We start from the raw sequence: 21,780 nt of genomic DNA on the forward strand, positions 1-21,780 counted from the left end.
TCTATTTTTTTTTTTTAAGCAATATACAGTATCTTAAATTCAAAAAAATTTTAAATTATCATAGCTAGAATGAATCCTCACCGGACATAGCTAGGTTAGTTTGATCTTTTTTTTTTTTTTTTAGATTTTTATTTATTTATTTATTTTTTAACTAATGGCTACATCCAACTGGGGCTCGAACTTAAAGCTCCAAGATCAAGACTGCATGCTCAGGAGGCCTGGGTTTCTCAGTCGGTTAAGCGTCCGACTTCAGCTCAGGTCATGAGCTTACAGTTTGTGGGTTCAAGCCCCGCATCAGGCTCCGTGCTGACAGCTAGGAGCCTGGAGCCTGCTTCCCTCTCTCCCTCCCCAGTACATGCTCTGTCTCTCTCTCTCAAATAAATATAAACATTAAAAAAATTTTTTTAATAAAAAAAATTTAAAAAAAAAAGAGTTGCATGAGCCAGCTGGGCACCCCTATGCTATTGATTTAAACCCAAAGTGATCTGATAAGTGTCATATTCCTTCGACCCAGCTACAAAAAATTAGGTGTTTCAGTCTCAAAATAGGCAAATCCCTCGGCCAACCAGTCAACCAGATTTAACCCCAAAAGGCCATTTGTTCCAGTACATGCTGCCTAGCTGAATACTTCTGAACAGTGTATCATCTGCCTCAATGTTTAAGTCAAAAACTTGTTTTTCACAATCTTGCTTCAGAAGAACACAGTATATCTGCAGGCAAAACTGACCAAAAGATCCATTCAACAAGGTCGGCCCTGGGTCGAAGGCTCAACCTCAGAGTGCAACTTAAGAGCAAAACGAGGGCGAACAACCCTGGAGTAGACAGACTTCAGAGGGCCATCCGTGAACATGACTCCATTTGATTCCGAAGTACAAAAATTTCCAGTAAGCGTTTTGCTCTTCCCTGTCTGTGACCACACACGTGTCAGGTGGTTCCTACTAGAGCCCCCTGAGGCCAGCAGAAATGTCAGCGACGGAAGCAATTCGGAATGTGCACCCCGCTCACTAGAGCCGTGAGTGTGGGGCACGCAACACCCTTGAAAGCACCACCTTCTCAGTGGCACCCAGCCACCGACCGGGCAGGTGGAGTCTCAGAAGGAGCTACAGTTAAAAACACCAAAATCCTAGTAAGTGTAAGCGAGAGCATCTTATAAATGAAAAAGCACGTTTCCCTCTTTCGATTATCCATGTGAATCAGCACCCTCCCATCCAGAAGCAGGCTAAGCTCTGGGCAGGGAAACTCTGAAAGCTTCCATCAATTGGAATAGGAGCACAGATCACGTCCTCCTCCCAGTTAAAACTGCAGAATGGCTCTTTAAAAAGACATCACCCTAAATCCAACTGTGAGGGGACCACCGGGGGCAGCTGACACTGATCATGGGCCCAGCGCTGTTGTGATGCTGATTCATGTTACGCACGATAACCGATAACCGCATCCCTTTTGTAAAGTACTGGCCCCGCAGAGGTTCCACTGGATTCCATGAGGCCCCTGGGTAAAACAGTAAAAAAGAGAGCAAGATTTCTCTTGATGGAACAGGAAAACGAAAAGAAAAAAAAAGAAGAGCAGGGATAACAGTGAAGTGGGAACGGGAAGGGCGCAACAGGACCTTTAATGTCCTAAAACAAGAAGAAGGCCGAGAGCACAGTCAGGTTCAGGGCGACTGAAGGAGAAGGAACTCAGCCTCTCTCCAAGGAGCCCTTCTGAACCGGTCTCATGACTCAGCATTCCCAGCGGGAGGGTGACAACAGCAGCAAGAGGGCGGACAGGTCTCTGGGGGCAGGAGGTCAAGCTGGATTTCCTAAGGCTGACCATTTCTAAGGCAACACAGAAACGCCCGTTCCCGGACTTCTGGTCCAGGAGGTGCGGAGGGGACTAAACCAGCACTGGAATGAATCACACAGAGCTTGCTTTCATTCAACATCTAGGGGCGCTCACAGGTTCTCCAGAAATAAAATGTATGTTTTGACAATTATTTTGAGAATGACGGCGGGGCCAGGGAATGAAAAATGCAGAACAGAAGCACAGCACAAGGGCCAACCTGGCGCCTCCTCCCATCGTGTCCCCGGAGTGATCTCGCTCTCCCCTGGCCACCGGTACACCTTCCACCCATCCCAACACCCTGCTCCTCCCTCTCTCCACTAAGGGGTTACCTCCTCTCCACTAAGACTTTCAAGTGTTTAATGACTGGATGATTAATACCAACCACAGGGTCTGTGACTCATGTTTAACCAGGGCACTTGATGCAGTAATGATCTATGAATGCTCAACTTAAACATTCTCAGGTGGGAACTACATTTACTTCAATCTGTATTCAGGTTCCTCCACTTATTAGCAGTGTGACATCGGACAAGTTACTTAACCTCTCTGCCCCTCAGTTTCCTCCTCTGAAACGTGCAGATAATAGCAGGACCTAATTCACAGGGTTGTTGGAAGCACTGAGCGATATGCGGAAAGCACTGAGAGTGCCTGGCACACAGTAACACTACATAATGCTTATCCATATTATGTTAAAATACAAAAGCAATAACCTACCATCTTTGTAATTCATTCTTTTGGAAATTTCAAAAGATATCCTCCAGATTCTGGAAAATATGCACACGTATATGTTCATTCCATCCCTCTCCTGCAGGTTGGTGGACTTTTTGGCAGGTGTTACTTTAATTTTTTTTATTCTTTATTTTGGAGACAGTAGGGAGGGACAGAGGGAGGGACGCAGAGAGAGAGAGGGAGAGGGGGAGACAGAGGAGGGAAAGGGGAGAGGGGGGAGAGGGGGAGGAGTGGGAGAGGAAGGGGCGGTGAGGGAGAGGGAGGAGGGGGGGAGAGGGAGGGAAAGAGAGGGAAAGAGAGAGAGAGAGAGAGAGAGAGAGAGAGAGAGAATATCTTAAGCAGGCTCCACGCTCAGCACAGAGCATGATGTAGGGCTTGATCCCATGAGCCTGGGATCGTGACCCGGGCGGAAATCAAGAGTCAGATGCTCAACGCACGGAGCCACCCAGGCGCCTCAGGCAGGTGTTACTTTAAAGGCGCATAAAGTCCATGAGTATCTATAGAAGAGTCTTAAAAAGAAGTCCAATCTAGGGGCGCCTGGGTGGCGCAGTCGGTTAAGCGTCCGACTTCAGCTCAGGTCACGATCTCGCGGTCCGTGAGTTTGAGCCCCGCGTCGGGCTCTGGGCTGATGGCTCAGAGCCTGGAGCCTGTTTCCGATTCTGTGTCTCCCTCTCTCTCTGCCCCTCCCCCGTTCATGCTCTGTCTCTCTCTGTCCCAAAAATAAATAAACGTTGAAAAAAAAATTTAAAAAAAAAAAAAAAAAATAAATAAATAAATAAATAAATAAAGAAGTCCAATCTATAACCCACCAGGTCAAGAGCAACAACATGATCAACGAGGAACTCCTACACCACTGAAACAAACCCCTGTGGCGCACGTTTTGCCTCCCAAGGTGCCTCCTGGGTGTAGCCCCACTCTGTGACGCATGGAAGTGGTCTCCTGAAGGGACGGGGCAGGGGTGTCTGGCTCTGTCCGATGGACAGCAGGTTGGTGTCTGCTAACAGCCAAGTGGCCACAGCACTCAGCTACGCTTCTGGTTCAGGCTCATTTCAGGGGCTAGGAAGACAGATCTTGTATTTTACTGCAGAGAGAAAATGAGGCAGTGACTAGGCCAAGGTCATTCAGAGTAGGTGACAGCTGGGAAGAGCACCCAAGGGTTTTGACTTCCAATAACAGGTCACAAACACACACCCTTCTTCTGGTGAAAGTGCCCTTGAGCAAGGCGGCAAGTCAGACAGAGGCTCCATCACAGCACCGGGTCCCAGAAGTCAGAAGGGGGGAAACCAAAGGACAAAGAACAAAAGCACAGGGGAGCTGTGCGAGTCTACAAGTGCTGTGATCCCCTCTGAGTCAAGTGCAACGTGATGCACTCGGTCCTGCATCTTGGTTAACCTTCCATAACTTCTTCCTATTACATCACTAAGAACAATGACTTTTAATGGGTCCAGCACCCGGACGAGTGAAGCAAAGCCAGCTTCACATGCCATGATGCTACACCTAAACAGTTTTCCCAGTGGAAATGCTGGCCTGAGTAGAAGCCAAAAATAAACCGAAAAGCCAATTCCTGAGGGATGTGTCATGAGGGATGCTACACACACACACACACACACACACACACACACACACACACACACACACACACGGCCTTCGAAAAGCAGCGTGATCGCAGAGACAGCTTCATTTTGAGACATCAAATCTCAAACCAGGAGAGACTCTGAACGCTGTGGTAACTCAAAGCAAGGGACAGCGCACAAGAGATGGGAAAGCCAAAGCCTAAACAGGAAGCCCCCAAACTTGGACGGACAGACGGCAGTCTGTTCTCTTCCTTACAGGGGCCATTGTGTCCAACCATAACCGCTGGAGACCAGAAAGACCCGCCGGGTCTAGCCAGTGCGCGAGAAGGCAGAGAGACTACCGGCATTTGGCTTTATTCCAAAAGTTTACTCAAGGATGGTCGCTGATGGGGAAGGGGTCAGTCACAAAGGAGACCCATGGCCAAACGGGGACGTCTCGAGGAGTACCGTGCTGAAGGGGTCAGAAGATTGAGGGAAGAAAGGAGCACAAACTTCGTGTTTAAGTCCTGAAGAAGCTCAACGTTGGCTGCTGGAAGCCTCAGGAACTGGACCATAAATTCTGCAGTCTCCAAGGAAGAGCTACTTATTTGATTTCTGTTGCTAATTTTCACTGAAGGGGCCAGGAGGGGGCAGAACTTGTCGGCCAGCCTCTTCATGTCTCGTCATGAATTTGTTCCTTTCAAGCGTGCATCAAGAGACTAATATTACCCCTTTACTCATTGCCCAACAAATTAACCTGAAAACGACAGAAATACTCCACAGCCTACTGAACACTCCACATTAAAAGGGTACTATTTTAAAAGATGCCAAGAGGTGGCAGCTTTAAAAAGAAATACGTTTCTCCACACCGTCAACCACGTTATTCTATCAGTAAGTGGGTTCTCAGATCTCCTAACCAAATCGGATGGAGTGGGCATCAGAACCTAAATGTTCAGCCTTGGTCTGAGAGTCTTTCCTTTACAGCCTCTACGGATTTCCAAGGAGAAGTGAGAAGAAGAGAAAAAAACAAAACTCTTCCTAAACCACTTCCGAAAGTGCAAGGTCCCAGGACCCACCCTACCGCCCCAGTCGGGTCATCTGTGCCTAGAGTTCCTGGGACCCTAGAGCTACTTATCGGGTATACAACTCCCCTCCCCAACAAACCTACTCTCAAAGAACTGGGTCTTGCCATCCACAGATGGATGCTACGTGCCCCCATTTCCTAAGGTTCCCAGGCCCCTAAGCTCAGAAGCCACAGACGCTCTGGTGGCAAAGAAAACACCACCACCGGAGCTACGGTGGACTTCAACAAATTCAAAGCAAATCACCAGAGGCCACCTTCAAGATATATCCAAGCCGGTGCCTTACCTTACAGTTATTTTCTGCTTAATTCCTAAATAGGTATTTTAAGCCCAACTCTGTAGATAATTACACATGGTGGAAGGAGGCGGGCAGAACATAACCGTAAACAAAGTTAACCACCAAAGTCAAGATGAACGGGAACCGACAACTGATAAACATGGCAGCTCCCGGTAGTGAACTTGGCCGGGCAGCCTGAGTCCCGGGGCAGGAGGCCGTGACACGGTGAAATGAGTTGCCTTCCGAAAGTCACAAACCTCTGGAGAAGATGGTCAGGGCAAAACATTTTTTGTTTAAAGGAGAAAAAAAAAAAAAAACCCGCAGAAAGACATTAGCAACCATGTGCTAGTAAGACAATGCAGAAACACGGCATAAAGACCAAAAAAAAATCGTCTTTCCGACGTAACAACACCGATGGGAATTGCTAACGAGCATTCCGCTATAGAAAGTAGCATTTCCCACATACTTTTGTGTTTGTTTGTTTGTTTTTGTACACGAACTTGTCATTTTCTTTCAGTCGGGGCAGCCACTGCCTGATTGGCATTTCTCTGAGGGGAAGGCAGGGGACCCGCGTGCGTGCGGACTTCGGGGTCTTGGGGAGGCACGCGCACTGGCCAGCAGAAAGACTCTGCTGCTACCAAGGGTCACTTCTGCCCCGGGGAAGTGGTTCGCAGGCTCTTCCTGGGAGAGCGGCCTTTCCCCTGCCAGAGCTGTTATCACAGACCCCCTTGGTAGGGTGGCCTTTGTCTCCCAGCGTGTGAGAAACCCAGATGAACTTCTCAAGCGCCCTCCCTTGAAATCACACCTGTCAACAGCACAGGCCTGATTCCTGCTTAGAAATGTTTTCTGGCAGGGGAGGAAGAGGACGAGATGAAGAAGGGGTGAAAGATACAAGGGTGTGTGCCTGGGTGGGAACCGCCGATAGGAGTTCACACTCAGGAAAACAAGACACAGGAAGCCACCAGGCCAACCTGGGTTCAAGGTTTCGGGTTTAAGACGATGCACCCCTTTGCTGGGAAAGACTGCAATATTCACCAGCCTCACCCCAGTACCGTATGGGAGTCTGAGGCGTGCCTCCAGCCTCAGGTCAGGAAAAACCCTTCGGGCTTCCGAACGGGTGGCTCTTTTCCATCCATGGTTCTGTAGTATTTTTTTCAAGAAGTCCAACTGCACTTGGGAGTCATCAATTCCAGTCGCAGCTGTCACATCCCCCCCTTCCCGTACTATTAATATCACGGCTCTGATTGTTAATGATTTTACTCACAAAGTTCCCCGCAGCAATTACAATGAGGCAACAAGGTTGGGGTTTTTTTGGTTTTTTTGTTTTTGTTTTTTAAAGAGGGGTTGGGGTTTCTTTACCCATAATAACGCATTCTGTCATTTGGGGAACTTCTCGGGCTTATCCGTCGCCCGAGATTTTCACCTCTACCTTTGTTTTGGACCGCCCACAACCCTTCCCTGCACGGACCCGGCACGGCCTTCCTTTCGGGATGCACAATGCAGTATGTAGCTCCTTGGGGGTCAGCAAAACGCCGCACTGGTGTCATGCCGAGCGTGCCTCAGAGTCTGAGAAGTTCCCCCACGGTAGTGGGTCCACATAATCTTGAGGCCGACACCACAGCACGGCCAGGCGTGGAAGCCCCTTCGCGGGCGGAGGGGGGCGGGGGTGGGGGGGAAGCGCGGCGCCCGGTGGCCCGGGGCTGGTGCAATGACTTTGCACCGGAGCGTCCCCTCCGCGGAGGCTTGTCCTCCCACCTCGGCCCACTGCGGCTGCACCACGCCGGCCAGCGCCTCGCGCGCCTCCCCTCCCCGGCCTAGGGCTCCTGCAGCAACTCCCGTCCCCGCGTCGGCCCCGGACCCCGGCCCCCCGGCCCGCCCGCCGCACCTTGGTCTCCTTCACGTGCTGCTTGACGCCCTCCGGGTACCACTGGACGCGCACGTAGCCGCGGCGCAGCGGGCTGGCCCGGCCCTCCTCGTGGCCCGCGCCCCCCGCCTCGGAGCAGCCCGAGCTCCCGCGGCCCTCCTCCTCGCCCTCCGAGTCCGAGTCCTCTCCGTGGATGAGGCGCACCAGCCCGAAGTGCACCGAGCCGCGGTAACGGCCCGACACCAGGTCGTGAGAGAAGAGCAGCCGCTGCGAGCCGGCTTCGGGGCCGGAGTCCGAGGACGGCCCTGAGGCCGAGTCCGGGGCGGGCGCCGGCGCCGGGGCCGGGGCGGGGGCCGCGTCCGGGGTCGGCGCCGCGTCCGGGGCCGCGGCCGGGGCCTGGGCGGGAGCCGGAGCTGCGGGCGCGGGCGCTGCGGGATCCGCCATAACTGCTCTGCGCGAGTCTCGGGCGGCGGCGGCGGCGGCGGCGGCGGCGGCGGCAGCGGCGGCGGCGGCGGCGGCGAACGCGGCACGGGGAGGCGGGGCCAGCCGGCGCGGGGGCGGGGCCACGGCGCGCTGACGTGGCCCTACGTGCCGCCGTCGTCTGGGAATCGAGATGCGGTTGCTAGGAGCTCCTGCCTCGTCGCTAGGGGACGCTGGAGATGCTGCCCGGGGCGGGGGGAGGGGGTGGATTTCCCGGAGGGAGGGGCGGGGCCAGAGGGGGGAAAGTAAGGGGAGCGGGACTGGGTGGGGACCCCGGAGGAGGAAGTGGAGTGGTCAACGAGGAAAAGGGGAGTGGCCGAGGTGGGGCGGAGAGGATGGTCCCGAGACTGTCAACAACATTTGAGGAGCCTCCTTGGCGTCCCCAGCCCTAGTCCTAAACTCTGGGAGGGGTGGGAAAGAGCTAGATACCGTCCCTGTCCTCTAGGCGTTTACAATCTGGTTGGAGAGACAAAACATACACATATTAAATAGCTACAAAAGCAACTCCAAGGTAGCTTGTAAGCAAGGCTATAAAAGATATGTATAGAGTGTATCTAGGGTGAAATTCCGCACAAAGCTTGGAAGGTCATGACTCCTCAGGGATCGGTCAAGGGGTTGGTGAAGGAGGTCCAGAGAAAGATCAGAAAGATAATCAAGCGTTAGTAGCCCCTATGGTTTGGCTTTACACCCATCAAGAGGGGCTCAAAGCTCCATGAGGAGCAAGGCAGGAGGTAGGACAGTGAGGCAGTTAGGAGTGGGATGGAGCCATGGATTCCAGTATTTGGCACGGCCACTTACTAATCTTGTACAGGTAGGTAAACTGAGAAACTGTTTTTCGCCTTAATTTTCTCATCAGTAAAATAGGGGTGATGGCGGCAGCACGTGTCTCATCGGGCAGTTGGGAGGATTGAAGGAAATAGAATAGTGCCTGACGTACACTTCCGTCAGTAAAGCTCAACCATTACTACAATATTTCACCTCTCCCTTCCTAGACTAAAATTCTAGCCAGGTAGAACTGTTATACTTATGGTTTGCTCCATGTTGCCATTTTAAAATGTAAAAAGTAGTGGGACGCCTGGGTGGCTCAGTCAGCTGAGCGTCCGACTCTTGGTTTCAGCTCAGGTCATGATCTCTCAGTGTGTGAGTTAGAGCCCCACGTGGGGCTCTTTGCTGACAGTGCAAAGCCTGCTTGGGATTCTCCTCCCTCTCTTCTTCCACTCCCCTATTCTAGTTCTCTCTCTCTCTCTCTCAAAATAAACTTTAAAAATAAAGAAATCAAACGTAAAAAGTAGTTATACTAACGTGTCCTGTAAGTAAGTTCCAGAAGATTTAGATACATCCGGGGGCACCTGAGTGGCTCAGTCGGTTGAGCATCTGACTTCAGCTCAGGTCATGATCTCATGGGTTGTGGGTTCGAGCCCTGCATTGGGCTCTGTGATGTCAGCACCGGGCCCACTTCGGGTCCTCTGTACCCCTCTTTCTCTGCCCCTCCCCCACTGGTTCTCTTTCTCTCTCTCTATTTAGTTACAAATAAATAAACTTAAAAAAAAAGATTTAGATACATTCTCGGAGGACAGATTCCAAGTGGGTTCTTAGAAGGAAATTAAGAATCCTCAGAATATGACCCTACCCTTTCCCAGTCAAAATGATTTTTTCCTCATTTTACTGCAAGACCATCAATGACAGATTAGTAAAATGGTTCCATATTACAGTACTTAGGTTCTGTTACAAAGGCAGGATCCCTGTCCCTTGAGCAGTTTTCAGACCGCCAAGGATACAGAACGACACGCGTGGAAAAGCCCTAAGAACATACATGAAGCCCAGGTGGCAGCCTGAGTACATAATGTGTCCTGAGCCAAGTGCTTTGAGAATATTGATGTAATATTGGGGTTGGGGTCGTTGTCAATGGACCCAAATCTTAGAAAACTTGCATACTAAGATAGAGAGGAAAAAAAAAAAAAACTGTGGCCAAATGAGCTGAAGGGGAGCTAGAATACAATTTAGGGGCACAGCTGGACCCACAAAGCCTGGCCTTTCCATTGCAGACCACAGTGTATGAATGGCCATCTGGAATCACTGCTGGAAAGACTCAGTTCCCCACCCCCTCCCCCATAAAGACCTGGCAGGCTTAACAGCAGTAAGTGGCTTCCGTCTCACCTACCATGCCCCTTTAGCCCTTTCCCCTTACCCCCTGATAGCCTAACACTTATTGAGTACCTGTTATTGACCGGGTACTATGCCAGGCACATTCACATACATTATCTTGTTATCACAACCCTGGATATAGGTGTCCTGAACCCCATTTTATCAAGGAGGAAACAGGACCCGAGGAATTCAGTGCCTAGGGTTACAACGTAGTAACCTGCAGAGCCAAGGTGGAACCCGGGTTTCCTGACTCCCAAGACCAAGGGCTTTTCTAGTTCCTATGTCTATCAAGGGATCGGGGGAGGGAGCAAGCCAGTAGGCTGACAGGGCAGGGCAACGATGAGCTCGACATCTTTGGTGTCAAAAACTCAAGTGACGGGCCACCTGGGTGGCTCAGTCGGTTAAGTGGCCGACTCTTGTTCGCAGCTCAGGTCACGATCTCACAGTTTCCGGGTTCGAGCCCCGCACCGGGCTCTGCGCTGACGGCACAGAGAACCGCTTGGGATGGTCTCTCTCCCTCTCTCTCTGCCCCTCCCCTGCTTGTGCCCTCTCTCACTCACTCTCCCTCAAGGTAAATAAATAAACTTAAAAAAAAATTTTTTTTTTAAATCCAAGTGAGTTTTGCCCTCTACTCTAGCTTATGCCTGTGTTTGTTTTGATATGAAAAGAATCACTGAGCAAAATCGGCACTCCAGGAAGATGTGCCATGTTTATTCTGTGGCTTCTTATAATAATGGCTAATAATAGCTACCAGTTCCTGAGCTGTAACTTAATAGCAGGTACATACTAAATGCTATAGATAGATTATGCACCTTTATGTAGATAGATTAGCCCTCTGTGAGAGAGGATGTATGAGCCCCCCTTTTGTGAAGCGTCATGCCAACCCTGTGCTGTCCCCCTCCCCCAGGAAGCTGCTAGGTTGTAGGTAAGAGCCTTGATTTCAAACGCTGATCTCTCCCTTGCTAACAAAACCGCTTTGGAGCACGTGGATCATGTCCTGCGTATGCCTGTAACCCCAGTACCTAGTACCGTGCCTGGCACAGTCTTGGTGCCCAATGATGTACCATATCAGGGGGTGTCAAAGGCCTGAGATTCCTGGTCCTCTGCTTGGTCAGTTTCCCATCCTTGTCCCATACATCCAAGTAGCTGCCCGTGCGTTCTCTCAGCCATTTTTTGTCGCCCCCAGGTTGAGCTGCATCAGAGTCCTTTTAGAGGAAGAGGCTCAGGACATTCCTCCCAACCTCACTCGCACCTGAGATGCTCCAGCCAAGGTCTGAAGCTTGACTCCTTCCTGGTCCCCGAGCCCCCAGCCACAGTCTGCACACCCAAGCTGGTGAGCGGGGTGAGCTGGGATGGGAACACTGGCTTAGTTTTTATTTCCATAATTGTTGAACGAAAAAAAAAAAAACCCTTCACTCCCCAGTGGAGAAACCCCTCCTCTCACGGCCCTAATACCCAGCCCTTCTTGGGGAAGAGAGAGTCTTCTCGGGAGAATTTTGCTTATTTACAAATATGCCTGCAAGAAACTGAACCAGTCTGGCCACTCCCCTTGCTGAGGGGCTGGCAGGCCCAGGAGGCATCAGAGCCGGAGGCAGCCTGAACTGATCTCTGGGAAGCAGCCTCTGTCTTATCCCTATCTTACACGGCCACTGGGCTAAGAAGTGTGCTCGGGCCTCAGGGCCTCTCACTGCTCCACGGGGAGCCCCAGCCTGCTTGGCCTTTCCAGGCCTCCCTGTAGGAGTGAATCCAGACGGGCCCAGAGAACTCCTTCTATCCTGGAGCACATGTTTGGAGGCTCCAGGGTGCCTGCAGCACTGGGGTCCTCAGCTAGGAAGGTGGAGTGGGAAGGGAGCTACCCTGGGGAGCCCTCCCACACCCCAGACGCCGGCTAGAGAAATGCCCTTGTCTGAGGCTCCAGCTGTGGGTTACTCCCCAGTCATGGGCTTTGGGAATTAAAGGAGTCCTTCTTGCCCTTGGAGCCTTACCCTTTTTTTGTATCGATGCCCTGGGAGAACCGTGGGATTTGTCCAAGGTCACCCTTGCGGGGCTGTCAGGATCAGGACCCAGATGGGTGGGCCCTTGGCCATTCTCACTCCTGACTCTGAGGAATGGTTACAACCCACGGAGCAAAACGCTCTGGGCCGGGGGCAACGGGGAAAGGGTGAAGTGATTCGTGAGAGCCCAGGGTTGGCAGAGTCACCCTGTTTCCCTCCTTCCTGCCGATACGGGGGCCGAGGACAGCAAATCCACCAGACCAGCTTGAAGAACAGTAGGGCGGCTGTCTCTCAGTAATGCCACTCTCCTCACCACCACGTCCCAGATCGCCAGGCCAAGGCCTTCTCCTCAGCACTCGTGGGTACTTCCTGGATGACCAGCCAAATGTCACAAAGTGACATCTTCCCCCAAACCCATTTCTTCTCCCAGACTCCTCACCCAGGTTGATGGCAACATCACCTACCTGGGAACCAAACTGGCCGCCTGAGGGTTAACCGTTGATCTTAAGCTCCACATGCAATCAAAGCCCAGGTCATGGCCCTTCTACCCCCTTTCCACACCCCCCAGCTCCAGAGGGGCTCCCCCGGGGGCCACTTCATGGGGAGGTGGAGTGGTGCCGTGGCACCATGGCTAGGGGCAGGGTCCCAGAATCAGACGGACCCGGGTTTGAAGCCTGCGCTGCCACTGACTCACCGCGTGGCCTTGGGCAAGCCATTTCACTTCAGTGAGCCTCAGTTTCCTTTTTGTGAAATAGGAATAACAATAGTACGTACTTCTTAGGGCTATTGAGAATCTAACTGACATGGTGAATATATTGCATAGGGCCCGTCCAGTGTTCCAGCCTGATACACGGTTACCTGCTGGTGTTAGTTCATCCCCATCGCTTGCCCACGCTGTTGCTGTAGCCTCCGTCCCATGCCCCTCCCCCGGCCCGTACTCCGCCCCCATACACCCCTTCACCGTGTGGCCTAAACTATCTGCCACCTTGTCCCCAGGGAGCTGGAAAATGCAGACACGATCATCTGACTTCTTGGCTTAACATCTCTCTGTGGCTCTCCTGGCCCACCAGGTAACCCTTCTGGAATCGATTCCCTCTGCCTACCTCTAACCCTGTCTTCCAGCTGTCCGCCCCACGCACATGCTCCGTGCTCCAGCCTGGGCTGCCTCCTCCAGGACCCCAAGTGTTGGTCCCTGGTGACTTTTCGCTTGTTCACCATCTGTCTGGAAGTTTTTATGCCTCGACTTCAACTCCTGTTTTTACCTAAAGAACTCCTTTCCAACTCACAAAACCCAGATTGTGCCTTCTTATCTAAGAAGCCCTCGAAGCACCCATTCCCCTGCCATTCCCCCCCCCCCCCCACTTACCTGGTGACACCCGTGTGATTGCATTTATTCACCTCTCTTGTGCCCTTCTTCATCTTTGTACGCCAGCATCCAGCACAGGTCTGATGCATAGAAGGTGCTCCTCGGGGCGCCTGGGTGGCTCAGTCGGTTAAGCGGCCGACTTCGGCTCAGGTCATGATCTCACGGTCCGTGAGTTCGAGCCCTGCGTCGGGCTCTGTGCTGACAGTTCAGAGCCTGGAGCCTGTCTCAGATTCTGTGTCTCCCTCTCTCTGACCCTCCCCTGTTCATGCTCTGTCTCTCCCTGTCTCAAAAATAAATAAAATGTTAAAAAAAAATTAAAAAAAAAAAAAAGGTGCTCCAAAGGTTTTGTTTTTTTTTTTTTAAGTTTATTTATTTATTTTGAGATTGAGATTGAGAGAGAAAGCAGGGCAGGGGCAGAAAGACAGACAGAATCCCATCACCCTCACCATCAGCGTGGAGCCTGACAGCGGGGCTCGAACCCACGAACTGCGAGACCATCACCTGAGCCGAAACCAAGAGTCGGACGCTCAACCAACTGAGCCACCCAGGCACCCGGTGCTCCAAAGATTTTTGTTGAGTGATTGAACAGAACCAGCCAACCTCCTCCAACGGCTCTAAATGTGTCATCGGGTCTCTGGGACCTGACACCTGTTTTTCTTCAAGTGCCCTGTTCTCTTTTCCTATATATGGAGAGGAACATTCACAAACACCGCATGGATGCACACCCACCCCACATGCATGCACACACAAACACACACATACCCTTGTTCTCTCCTCGGACTTCAGCCTCTAGAACTGTGCTGGCTTTTGCGGTAACCCCTAACCACGTGTAGCTCTGGAGCCCTTGAAATGAGGCTAGTCTGAATTGGCCTGTGCAGTAAGTGTAAAATATACACTGAATTTCGAAGACTTGTTTGCAAAAAAAAATCCAAAATATCTCAATAATTTTATATCGATTACTGGTTGAAATGACAATATTGTATCTGTATTGAGTCAAATAAAATATATTATTAAAATCCAGCTCACCTGTTTCTTGTGGCTGCTTCATGTGGCTACGACAAAATGAAAGTCACCTATGAGGCTCACGTGACCTTTCTGTTGGACAAGCAGGGCTCCAGATGTTCAGGGAGCCGTAGGTCCCTTCTTTCTCCAGGAGATGGCGATCCCTCCCTGCCTTTGACACCTCCGTTCCAGAAAGGTCTGGAAGGTTCCTGAGGAAACTGCCCTGTGTACTATGTCAGATATTGAACCCCCAGTAAGGACGGGGCTCCACTCAGCCCTGCAGTGAAACCAGCCTATCTATGCAAATGAGGCTTCAAAATAAATCCACAGGAAGTCAAGAAGCTAAACGCCATCCTCCTCAACGGAAGAATCAACACCTGTTGATACACACCTACTCTGGGGGACACACTTCCACTTTCACCCCGGGCTCTGTTTTCCAGGGGCTCATAAAGCCTGTTGGGGAGATGGGCGTCAGCGGATACGGTGGTGTGTAGCCCGAATCCATTTTCAGATCCCGAGAAACCCTTCCCCCACTGCCAGGCACTGGTCGCTCAGGATCATGGCTGGGGTACCTTTCCAAGGGTTGCCCTCGGCCAAAAGAAGGTGCCTCAGCCATCCGATGACTGTCCTGAAGGAGGAACAAAGCCTGGCCTTTCACCTCCATTCAGGACACCTGGGAAGGGCCACCCCGACTTCGGAGCTTCTCCTGGGCTAAGCTGAGGTCTCTCCTAGAACTTCCTCATCAAGGTTAAACTTCTCCCTCTGCCCACTTCTGCTGCCCCTGCTCCCTGAGGACACTCCCAGTAAACATCCTCAGAGTCTTTAAGTCTGTTTCCTGGGCAATCTGACCCGTAATTGGTGCCAAGTGTGGTCCTAGGGTACAGACCCTGAAAGGGATTCCAGAGGGGCTCCTGGGTGGCTCAGTCGGTTGAGCGTCCGACTCTTGGTTTCGACTCAGGTCATGATCTCATGAAATCATGATCTGTGAATTCGAGCCCCACCTTGGGCTTCTCGCTGACAGTGTGGAGTAGCTTGGGATTCTCTCTCTCTCCCTCTCTCTGCCCCTTCTCTTGCCCTCTCTGTCTCTCTCAAAAACAAATAAATAGGAGCGCCTGGGTGGCTCAGTCGGTTAAGCGTCTGACTTTGGCTCAGGTCATAATCTCACAGTTCATGAGTTCGGGCCTCGAGTCGGGCTCTGTGCTGGCAGCTCAGAGCCTGGAGCCTGCTTTGGATTCTGTGTCTCCCTCTCCCCCTGCCCCCCGCCCCCCACTCATGATCTGTCTCTGAAAAACAAACATTAAATCTTTTAAAAAATAAAGAGATAATAAGCAAATAAAAATTTTAAAAAATGAATGGGATTCTACAGCTGGATCATCCGCCTACTAACGAGGAGCTCCATCAGGAGTCAGAAGGAAATGCGGTTAAAAAAAAAAAAAAGAAGAAAATCTCAGGCATTTGCAAGGCACGGGAGAGTGGTCATTATAAGGACTACGGCATCTCATGACTATTGCTGGGGGCAGTCGCACTAGAGACAGTGAAAAGCTACGGGTGATGGGTCACCAATTCAAAGCTCAGTATATAAGCCAGAGGGTCTCCTGGGTAGAAACGCACCTCCCGAAGTTAGGGAACAGAGAAAAGTAGGGGATCAGGTTCTGGACTTAATCAGGCCAGCAGAACCCCAGAGGAGGTTGAATTCCCAAACTTGGTGAGTCAGCTATGCCAAGGAGGACCCTAATTGGGAAGAAGGGGGACTCTGAGACACCTGGGGATATCTGGATTGCTGTGCTCGAAAATTGCAAAGCCTTGAGAACATCTCCTTGAGCCTTCTGGACCCTCACAGGTGTGGCCCCCCTCCTGCCCGTGACAGATTATTGCTTTCTCTTTGCCGGAAGACAAGACTCTTCCTTGTAAGACAAGCGCCAACCCTCCCCCACCCCCGGACCCCAAGGGTCTACTCTATCTCCTCTGTTTGGACCAGATCAATAGCTGGGTCTCAATCACAGCATAACCCAGCTGGTGACGTGCTGGGCCACCTAAGGGAGGAGAAAGGCTGTACCTGGAAGGGCCTGCAGGTGCCAGCCGCTGGTACCGACAGGAGCTGGGAGAACGTGCGACTGGAGTCAAGGACACGGGGCCAAGAGGGGCAGAACATCAAGCTGGATAAGGTGAGTGCGTAGTTCTGGGAACACTTCTCCCCACAGCAGGATTTATCACCCTGGCAAGGACCCCGGAAGTTGGTGCTAACACACCGCCAGGGCGGCTCTTGGCAGCTTGGAAAGAATGATCCAAGAGCACCCGCCCCCTAGCTGGCAGGGCTGCTCTCAGTTCAGGAAGCGTCCTCAACCAAGGTCAATGCAGGGCAAAGAGGCCTGCCCCCTGCTTCATTCAATCTGGGTGTCTCTGAAGGGCTTCCTGGCTCCTGAGCTCCCACGAGATGGGCTGAGGCCTCTGTGGCAATGACATCAACATGACAGACCTCTCCCTCCACCCAGGGCTGCTTCCCCTGCTCCCTGACAGGGTCGGCCCCCCCGAGAGCTCTCCCCAGCGAGACTGCTGCGTGCAATCCTCTATCTCGGTTTCTGTTTCCCGGGGAGCCTGCACGTAACAGACTAAGTTTGAAAAGGTAAACTAGGGGCGCCTGGGTGGCGCAGTCGGTTGGGCGTCCGACTTCAGCCAGGTCACGATCTCGCGGTCCGTGAGTTCGAGCCCCGCGTCGGGCTCTGGGCTGATGGCTCAGAGCCTGGAGCCTGTTTCCGATTCTGTGTCTCCCTCTCTCTCTGCCCCTCCCCCGTTCATGCTCTGTCTCTCTCTGTCCCAAAAATAAATAAACGTTGAAAAAAAAAATTTAAAAAAAAAAAAAAAAAAAAAAAAAAGAAAGAAAAGGTAAACTAGGCAAAATGTGCTCAGTGCAAGGCGTGCAGGGCGGATCTGAAGTCCAGGGAAGGAGTTAAGAGAAACAAGCCGCCCTCAAAACCACCAAATAATCGCAACCAGTGGGGCATCTGGGTGGCTCAGTCGGTTAAGCGTCCAACTCTTGGTTTCGGCTCAGGTCATGATCTCGTGGTTCGTGAGTTCGAGCCCCACGTCGGGCTCTGTGCTGACAGCATGGAGGCTGCTTGGGATCCTCTGTCTGCCCCTCTCTCTCTGCCTCTCCCCCACTCGCTGTCTCTCTCTCAAAAATAAATAAATGTTAATAATAATAATAATAAATGCAACTGGTTGCACAGATGACCTAACAGGGCTGCCTTCCCTGCCCCTTAGGGCTTTTCCATTGCTTTGCATGGAAAATTGGGGTCTCAGAGACATCATCAGAGTGTCTCTGGGCCCTGTCTCTCAAGGGGCCCACTTCTCAGTCTCCCCCAGGTGGACTCCCCCGGGCCCTGTAGTGGGAACTGGGCCATTATCACATTGAGGAGAGGAGGGAGGAGCAGGTGCAGCCCCGTGTGGGAAGTTCCCAGAGGTCCTGGGACCAGGGCGTCACTCACCTGGGCCCAGGTGGATGCTCGCTGCCACACTGTGCCAGGCTCTGTGGGTGCGTCAGAGTCATTGCAGGTGACGGTGCTGGTGAGGGGAGAGGGGGATGGAGGGATAAGATAGGGGGTGGGGGAAGTCTTGCCAATGGGTCCGTGTGTCTTTAATTTTTATTTATTTTATTTTTTAATTAAAAAAATTTTTAATGTTTATTTTATTTTTGAGAGAGAGAGAGAGAGAGAGAGAGCACAAGCAGGGGAGGGGCAGAGAGAGAGGGGGGGGGGGGAGAGAGAGAATCCCAAGCAGGCTCTGCCCTATCAGCACAGAGACTAATTCTGGGCTTGAACTCACGAACCATGAGATTATGACCTGAGCCAAAATCAAGAGTCAGACGCTTAACCAACTGAGTCACCAGGCGCCCCGGGTCAGTGTATCTTTAACAGGTGGCCTCTGCCCTGCTGTGACCTCTGCTTTGCCACCATGAGGCCGCTCCCCTGCATCTGCCCTCACACCTCCCCACCCCTCTCTTCTGAAAGACTTCAAGGCCCCCAGGGGCCGCCGTGATAAGAGCATCTGAGATGTCTTCTCCATTCTGGCTGCACTTGACGTTGCTGACTGCCCCATGGCTGGGACTCTGGGAAATGTCTTTATCCTTTTCGTTTCTTCCTGCTAATGTCTCCTTCCTCCCAAAGAGTGGACGTTCCTTAGCTTTCCTGTGCCAACACGCAGCCCCTCAGAACACTCTTTCAGGGGCGCCTGGGTGGCTCAGTCAGTTAAGCATCCGACTTCGGCTCAGGTCATGATCTCGCAGTTCGTGAGTTCAAGCCCCGCGTCGGGCTCTGTGCTGACAGCTCCGAGCCTGGAGCCTGTTTCGGATTCTGTGTCTCCCTCTCTCTCTCTGACCCTCCCCCGTTCATGCTCTGTCTCTCTCTGTCTCAAAAATAAAAAATAAACGTTAAAAAAAATTTTTTTTAAAAAAAGAACACTCTTTCAGTACCCAGACCTCTGTCGTCTACTCCATCACGAGTGTGGCCACATCTGTACCCGTCATCCTTGCCACTTCAGATCGTTAGTGGGATAGGGGCTCAGCTGGGTCAGAGGTGAGGCTAAGACGGGTGAGGAGTTAGGTAACATGACCCTTGTGTGGGGGTGGGGGTTGGGGGGGTGTCTCTATGGGCCCTGAACAGCCTTGCTCCAAACTATCATAGAATGTTCTGGAGCCCTAAAGCAGGAAGCCAAGCCATCGCCCGCGGTTTGCTTGGGACCCAAGAACCGTGTGGGAGAGAACCAGGGCCCAGCCCATAACTGCCATTCACATGTACATAGACCCGTCTGGTGGACTGGGAGACCAGACCGGAGGGAGTGAGGGCGGCACCCCTAAGGGGGAGACATCCAGTGAGAAGGAGTGTGGTTTACAGGCCAACGGGCAGAGTCAGAACTGGGGAGCAGTGGTTACAGGACCCTTTCAAGGGAGCTGGTGCTTCTCAATGCGAGAAGACTGGCAAAGAGCAAAATTATACCAGGGCGCCTGGGTGGTCCAGTCAGTTAAGTGTCCGACTTCGGCTCAGGTCATGAGCTCCTGGTTCGTGGGTTCAAGCCCTGTGTTGGGTTCTGTGTTGACAGCTCAGAGCCTGGCGTCTGCTTCAGATTCTGTGTCTCCTTCTCTCTCTCTGTCCCTCCCCCCCGCCTCAAAAATAAACATTAAAAAAAAAAAAAAGAGCAAAATTATATCAATAGGGGATCTAAAAAGAAGCACCCTGAGCCAGTGGTCCCCACACAGGACACTGGGTCACACTGACTCCATCAGATACGCAGCTCACCTGTGGTTCTGCTGTTGGAGAGCCTGTGATGTCCTCTGTGATGCCTGTCACATAGATGGCCCTCTTCTCTTGCCCCCTGAGCCTGGACAGAGCCTCAGTACATGCAGGGGGGTGGGGTGGGGGGGCATTCAGGGCAGAGGGCACTCTAAGGTGAGTCTGAGCTTCTGAAGGGAGTCCATTTCTCTTAGGGGGTCCCTACTGGGACCAGTCTCATCTCGGCAGGGCCCTCATGGAGTTCACAGCAGTTCTGGCCTGTTGCGGGAGGGTCGGGGGCGGGGGAGGGGTGGGGACTCTTGATCTGTTTTACACCCTTAACCTCTGCCCAAGACTCCACTTGCAAAGGCGTGCAAAAGTTTGAACCCCTGCTCTGGGCACATGGCTAGGTAGGCACGCTCTTTCTCCCCACGAGGCAGACAAACAGGATGCCAACCTACAGCTCGGAGAACATGTACCTTTTTTTTTTTTTTTTTTTTTAAATAAACTCGCCACATGCGGGGCCCGAACTCATGACCCACAGACCCAGAGTCACATGCTCTGCTGACGGAGCCAGCCGGGCGCCCCTTGGAGAATGTGTACTTTGTTTATTTTTGGGACAGAGAGAGACAGAGCATGAACGGGGGAGGGGCAGAGAGAGAGGGAGACACAGAATCGGAAACAGGCTCCAGGCTCCGAGCCATCAGCCCAGAGCCCGACGCGGGGCTCGAACTCACGGACCGCGAGATCGTGACCTGGCTGAAGTCGGACGCTCAACCGACTGCGCCACCCAGGCGCCCCTGAGAATGTGTACTTTGAACAGTGGTTCTCAGGCCCGGCTGCGCAGAGGAAGCCCCTGGGGAAGGAGCTATGCTCCCGAGGCCCTACCCCAGAACTTAAAATCAGAATCTCTGGGGAGGTGACACAGTGCTTGGAATTTTTTAAAGCTCCCAGATGATTTCAGGGTGCAGCCAGGCACGGGAGCCCTGCTTTGAAGCCGGGGGAGTGGGATCGGTCACAGTAATGGCTAGTGACATCACACCATGATGTACACAAGGACTTCAGCCCTGCCCGAGGCTCGGACACCTTCTTCCCTGTGCCCCGGTGCAGGCACGCAATTCTTCCTGGTTCCCTCACTGCCCCTTCCCCGGCCTGTGCTGACCACTCCCTTTCTCAGACCTCACAGACAGAGTAGCCAGATAAAACACAGGATGCCCAATAAAATCAGAATTTTTTTAAAAATCTATTTTTAACTTTGAATAGGGTTGACCTAAATGTCGCATGAGTTTCAGGTGGAAATCAGAATTTTGGATCAACAATTTTTTTGTGTAAGTGTGTCCCAAATACTGCAGGGGACAGACTTATACTTAAGAAAATTTGTCGTGGGGATGGGGCGCCTGGGGGGCTCAGTCTGTTAAATGTCCGACTTTGGCTCAGGTCATGATCTCCTAGTTTGTGAGTTCGGCCCTGTGCGGGGCTCTCTGCTGTAACACAGAGCCTGCTTTGGATCCTCTGCCTCCCCCCTCTCTGCCCCTCCTCTGCTGGTCCTTTCTCTCTCTCTCTCTCTCTCTCTCAAAATAAATAAATAAACTTAAAAATAAGTTGTTTGTGGGGCACCTGGCTGTCTCAGTCAGTGGAATGCGCGACTCTTAATCTCAGGGTTGTGAGTTCGAGCCCTAGGTTTGGGTGTAGAGATTACCTAAAAGTAACATCTTTAGGCAGCTCTTTCTGCCCACGGGGTCCTGTCCCCATGCTGTGACAAAATCACCTTTTTGCACCGAAAAAAAGTAAAAATAAAAACAAAAATAAAATCCTAAAAAAAAAAAGTTGTTTACCTGAAATTTGAATCTCACAGGGCTTCCTGCATTTTTATTTGCTAAATCTGGCACCCTTATTCACAAGGTACATCCCTTGAGGCCACTCTGTTGGTCAGATGAATTTGATGACAGCTCCTCGTGGGGAAGGACACCCCGAGGTCCGGAAGCGGTTGGTGTTCCGACAGGCCTCCAGAGATCATCACTCAGCAAGGCTGGGACTAGAGACAAATGCAGTCACTCTTGACCTTTCTCTTAATTTCACTACAGAGGCGTCCTTCTCTGTCTCCGTCACCCCTGTGTGTCCGTCACCCATCTCTTTCCCTCTCATCGCTGATGGCATACTGTCAGGTTCTTCAGTTGATGGGGACAGCTCACCCTCCCTTTCCCTC

General features: G+C 52.0%; 1 protein-coding gene across 1 annotated transcript in view; it reads right to left on the minus strand.

Annotated features, from left to right (window-relative positions):
• Positions 1-7,830, minus strand: part of UBE2O (ubiquitin conjugating enzyme E2 O) — a 57,630-nt gene extending 49,800 nt beyond the window's left edge. Inside the window, exon 1 of the mRNA XM_086688124.1 lies at positions 7,345-7,830. Within this exon, the coding sequence (XP_086544250.1) occupies positions 7,345-7,767 (423 nt within the window). The 5' untranslated portion in view covers positions 7,768-7,830. The remainder of the gene's footprint in view (positions 1-7,344) is intronic.
• Between the last annotated feature and the right edge of the window lie 13,950 nt (positions 7,831-21,780).

Source organism: Puma concolor, chromosome E1 (genome assembly GCF_028749965.1).
Source record: "Puma concolor isolate L17-30 chromosome E1, mPumCon1.1.hap2, whole genome shotgun sequence".
In the NCBI taxonomy this organism is placed as follows: Eukaryota; Metazoa; Chordata; class Mammalia; order Carnivora; family Felidae; genus Puma; species Puma concolor.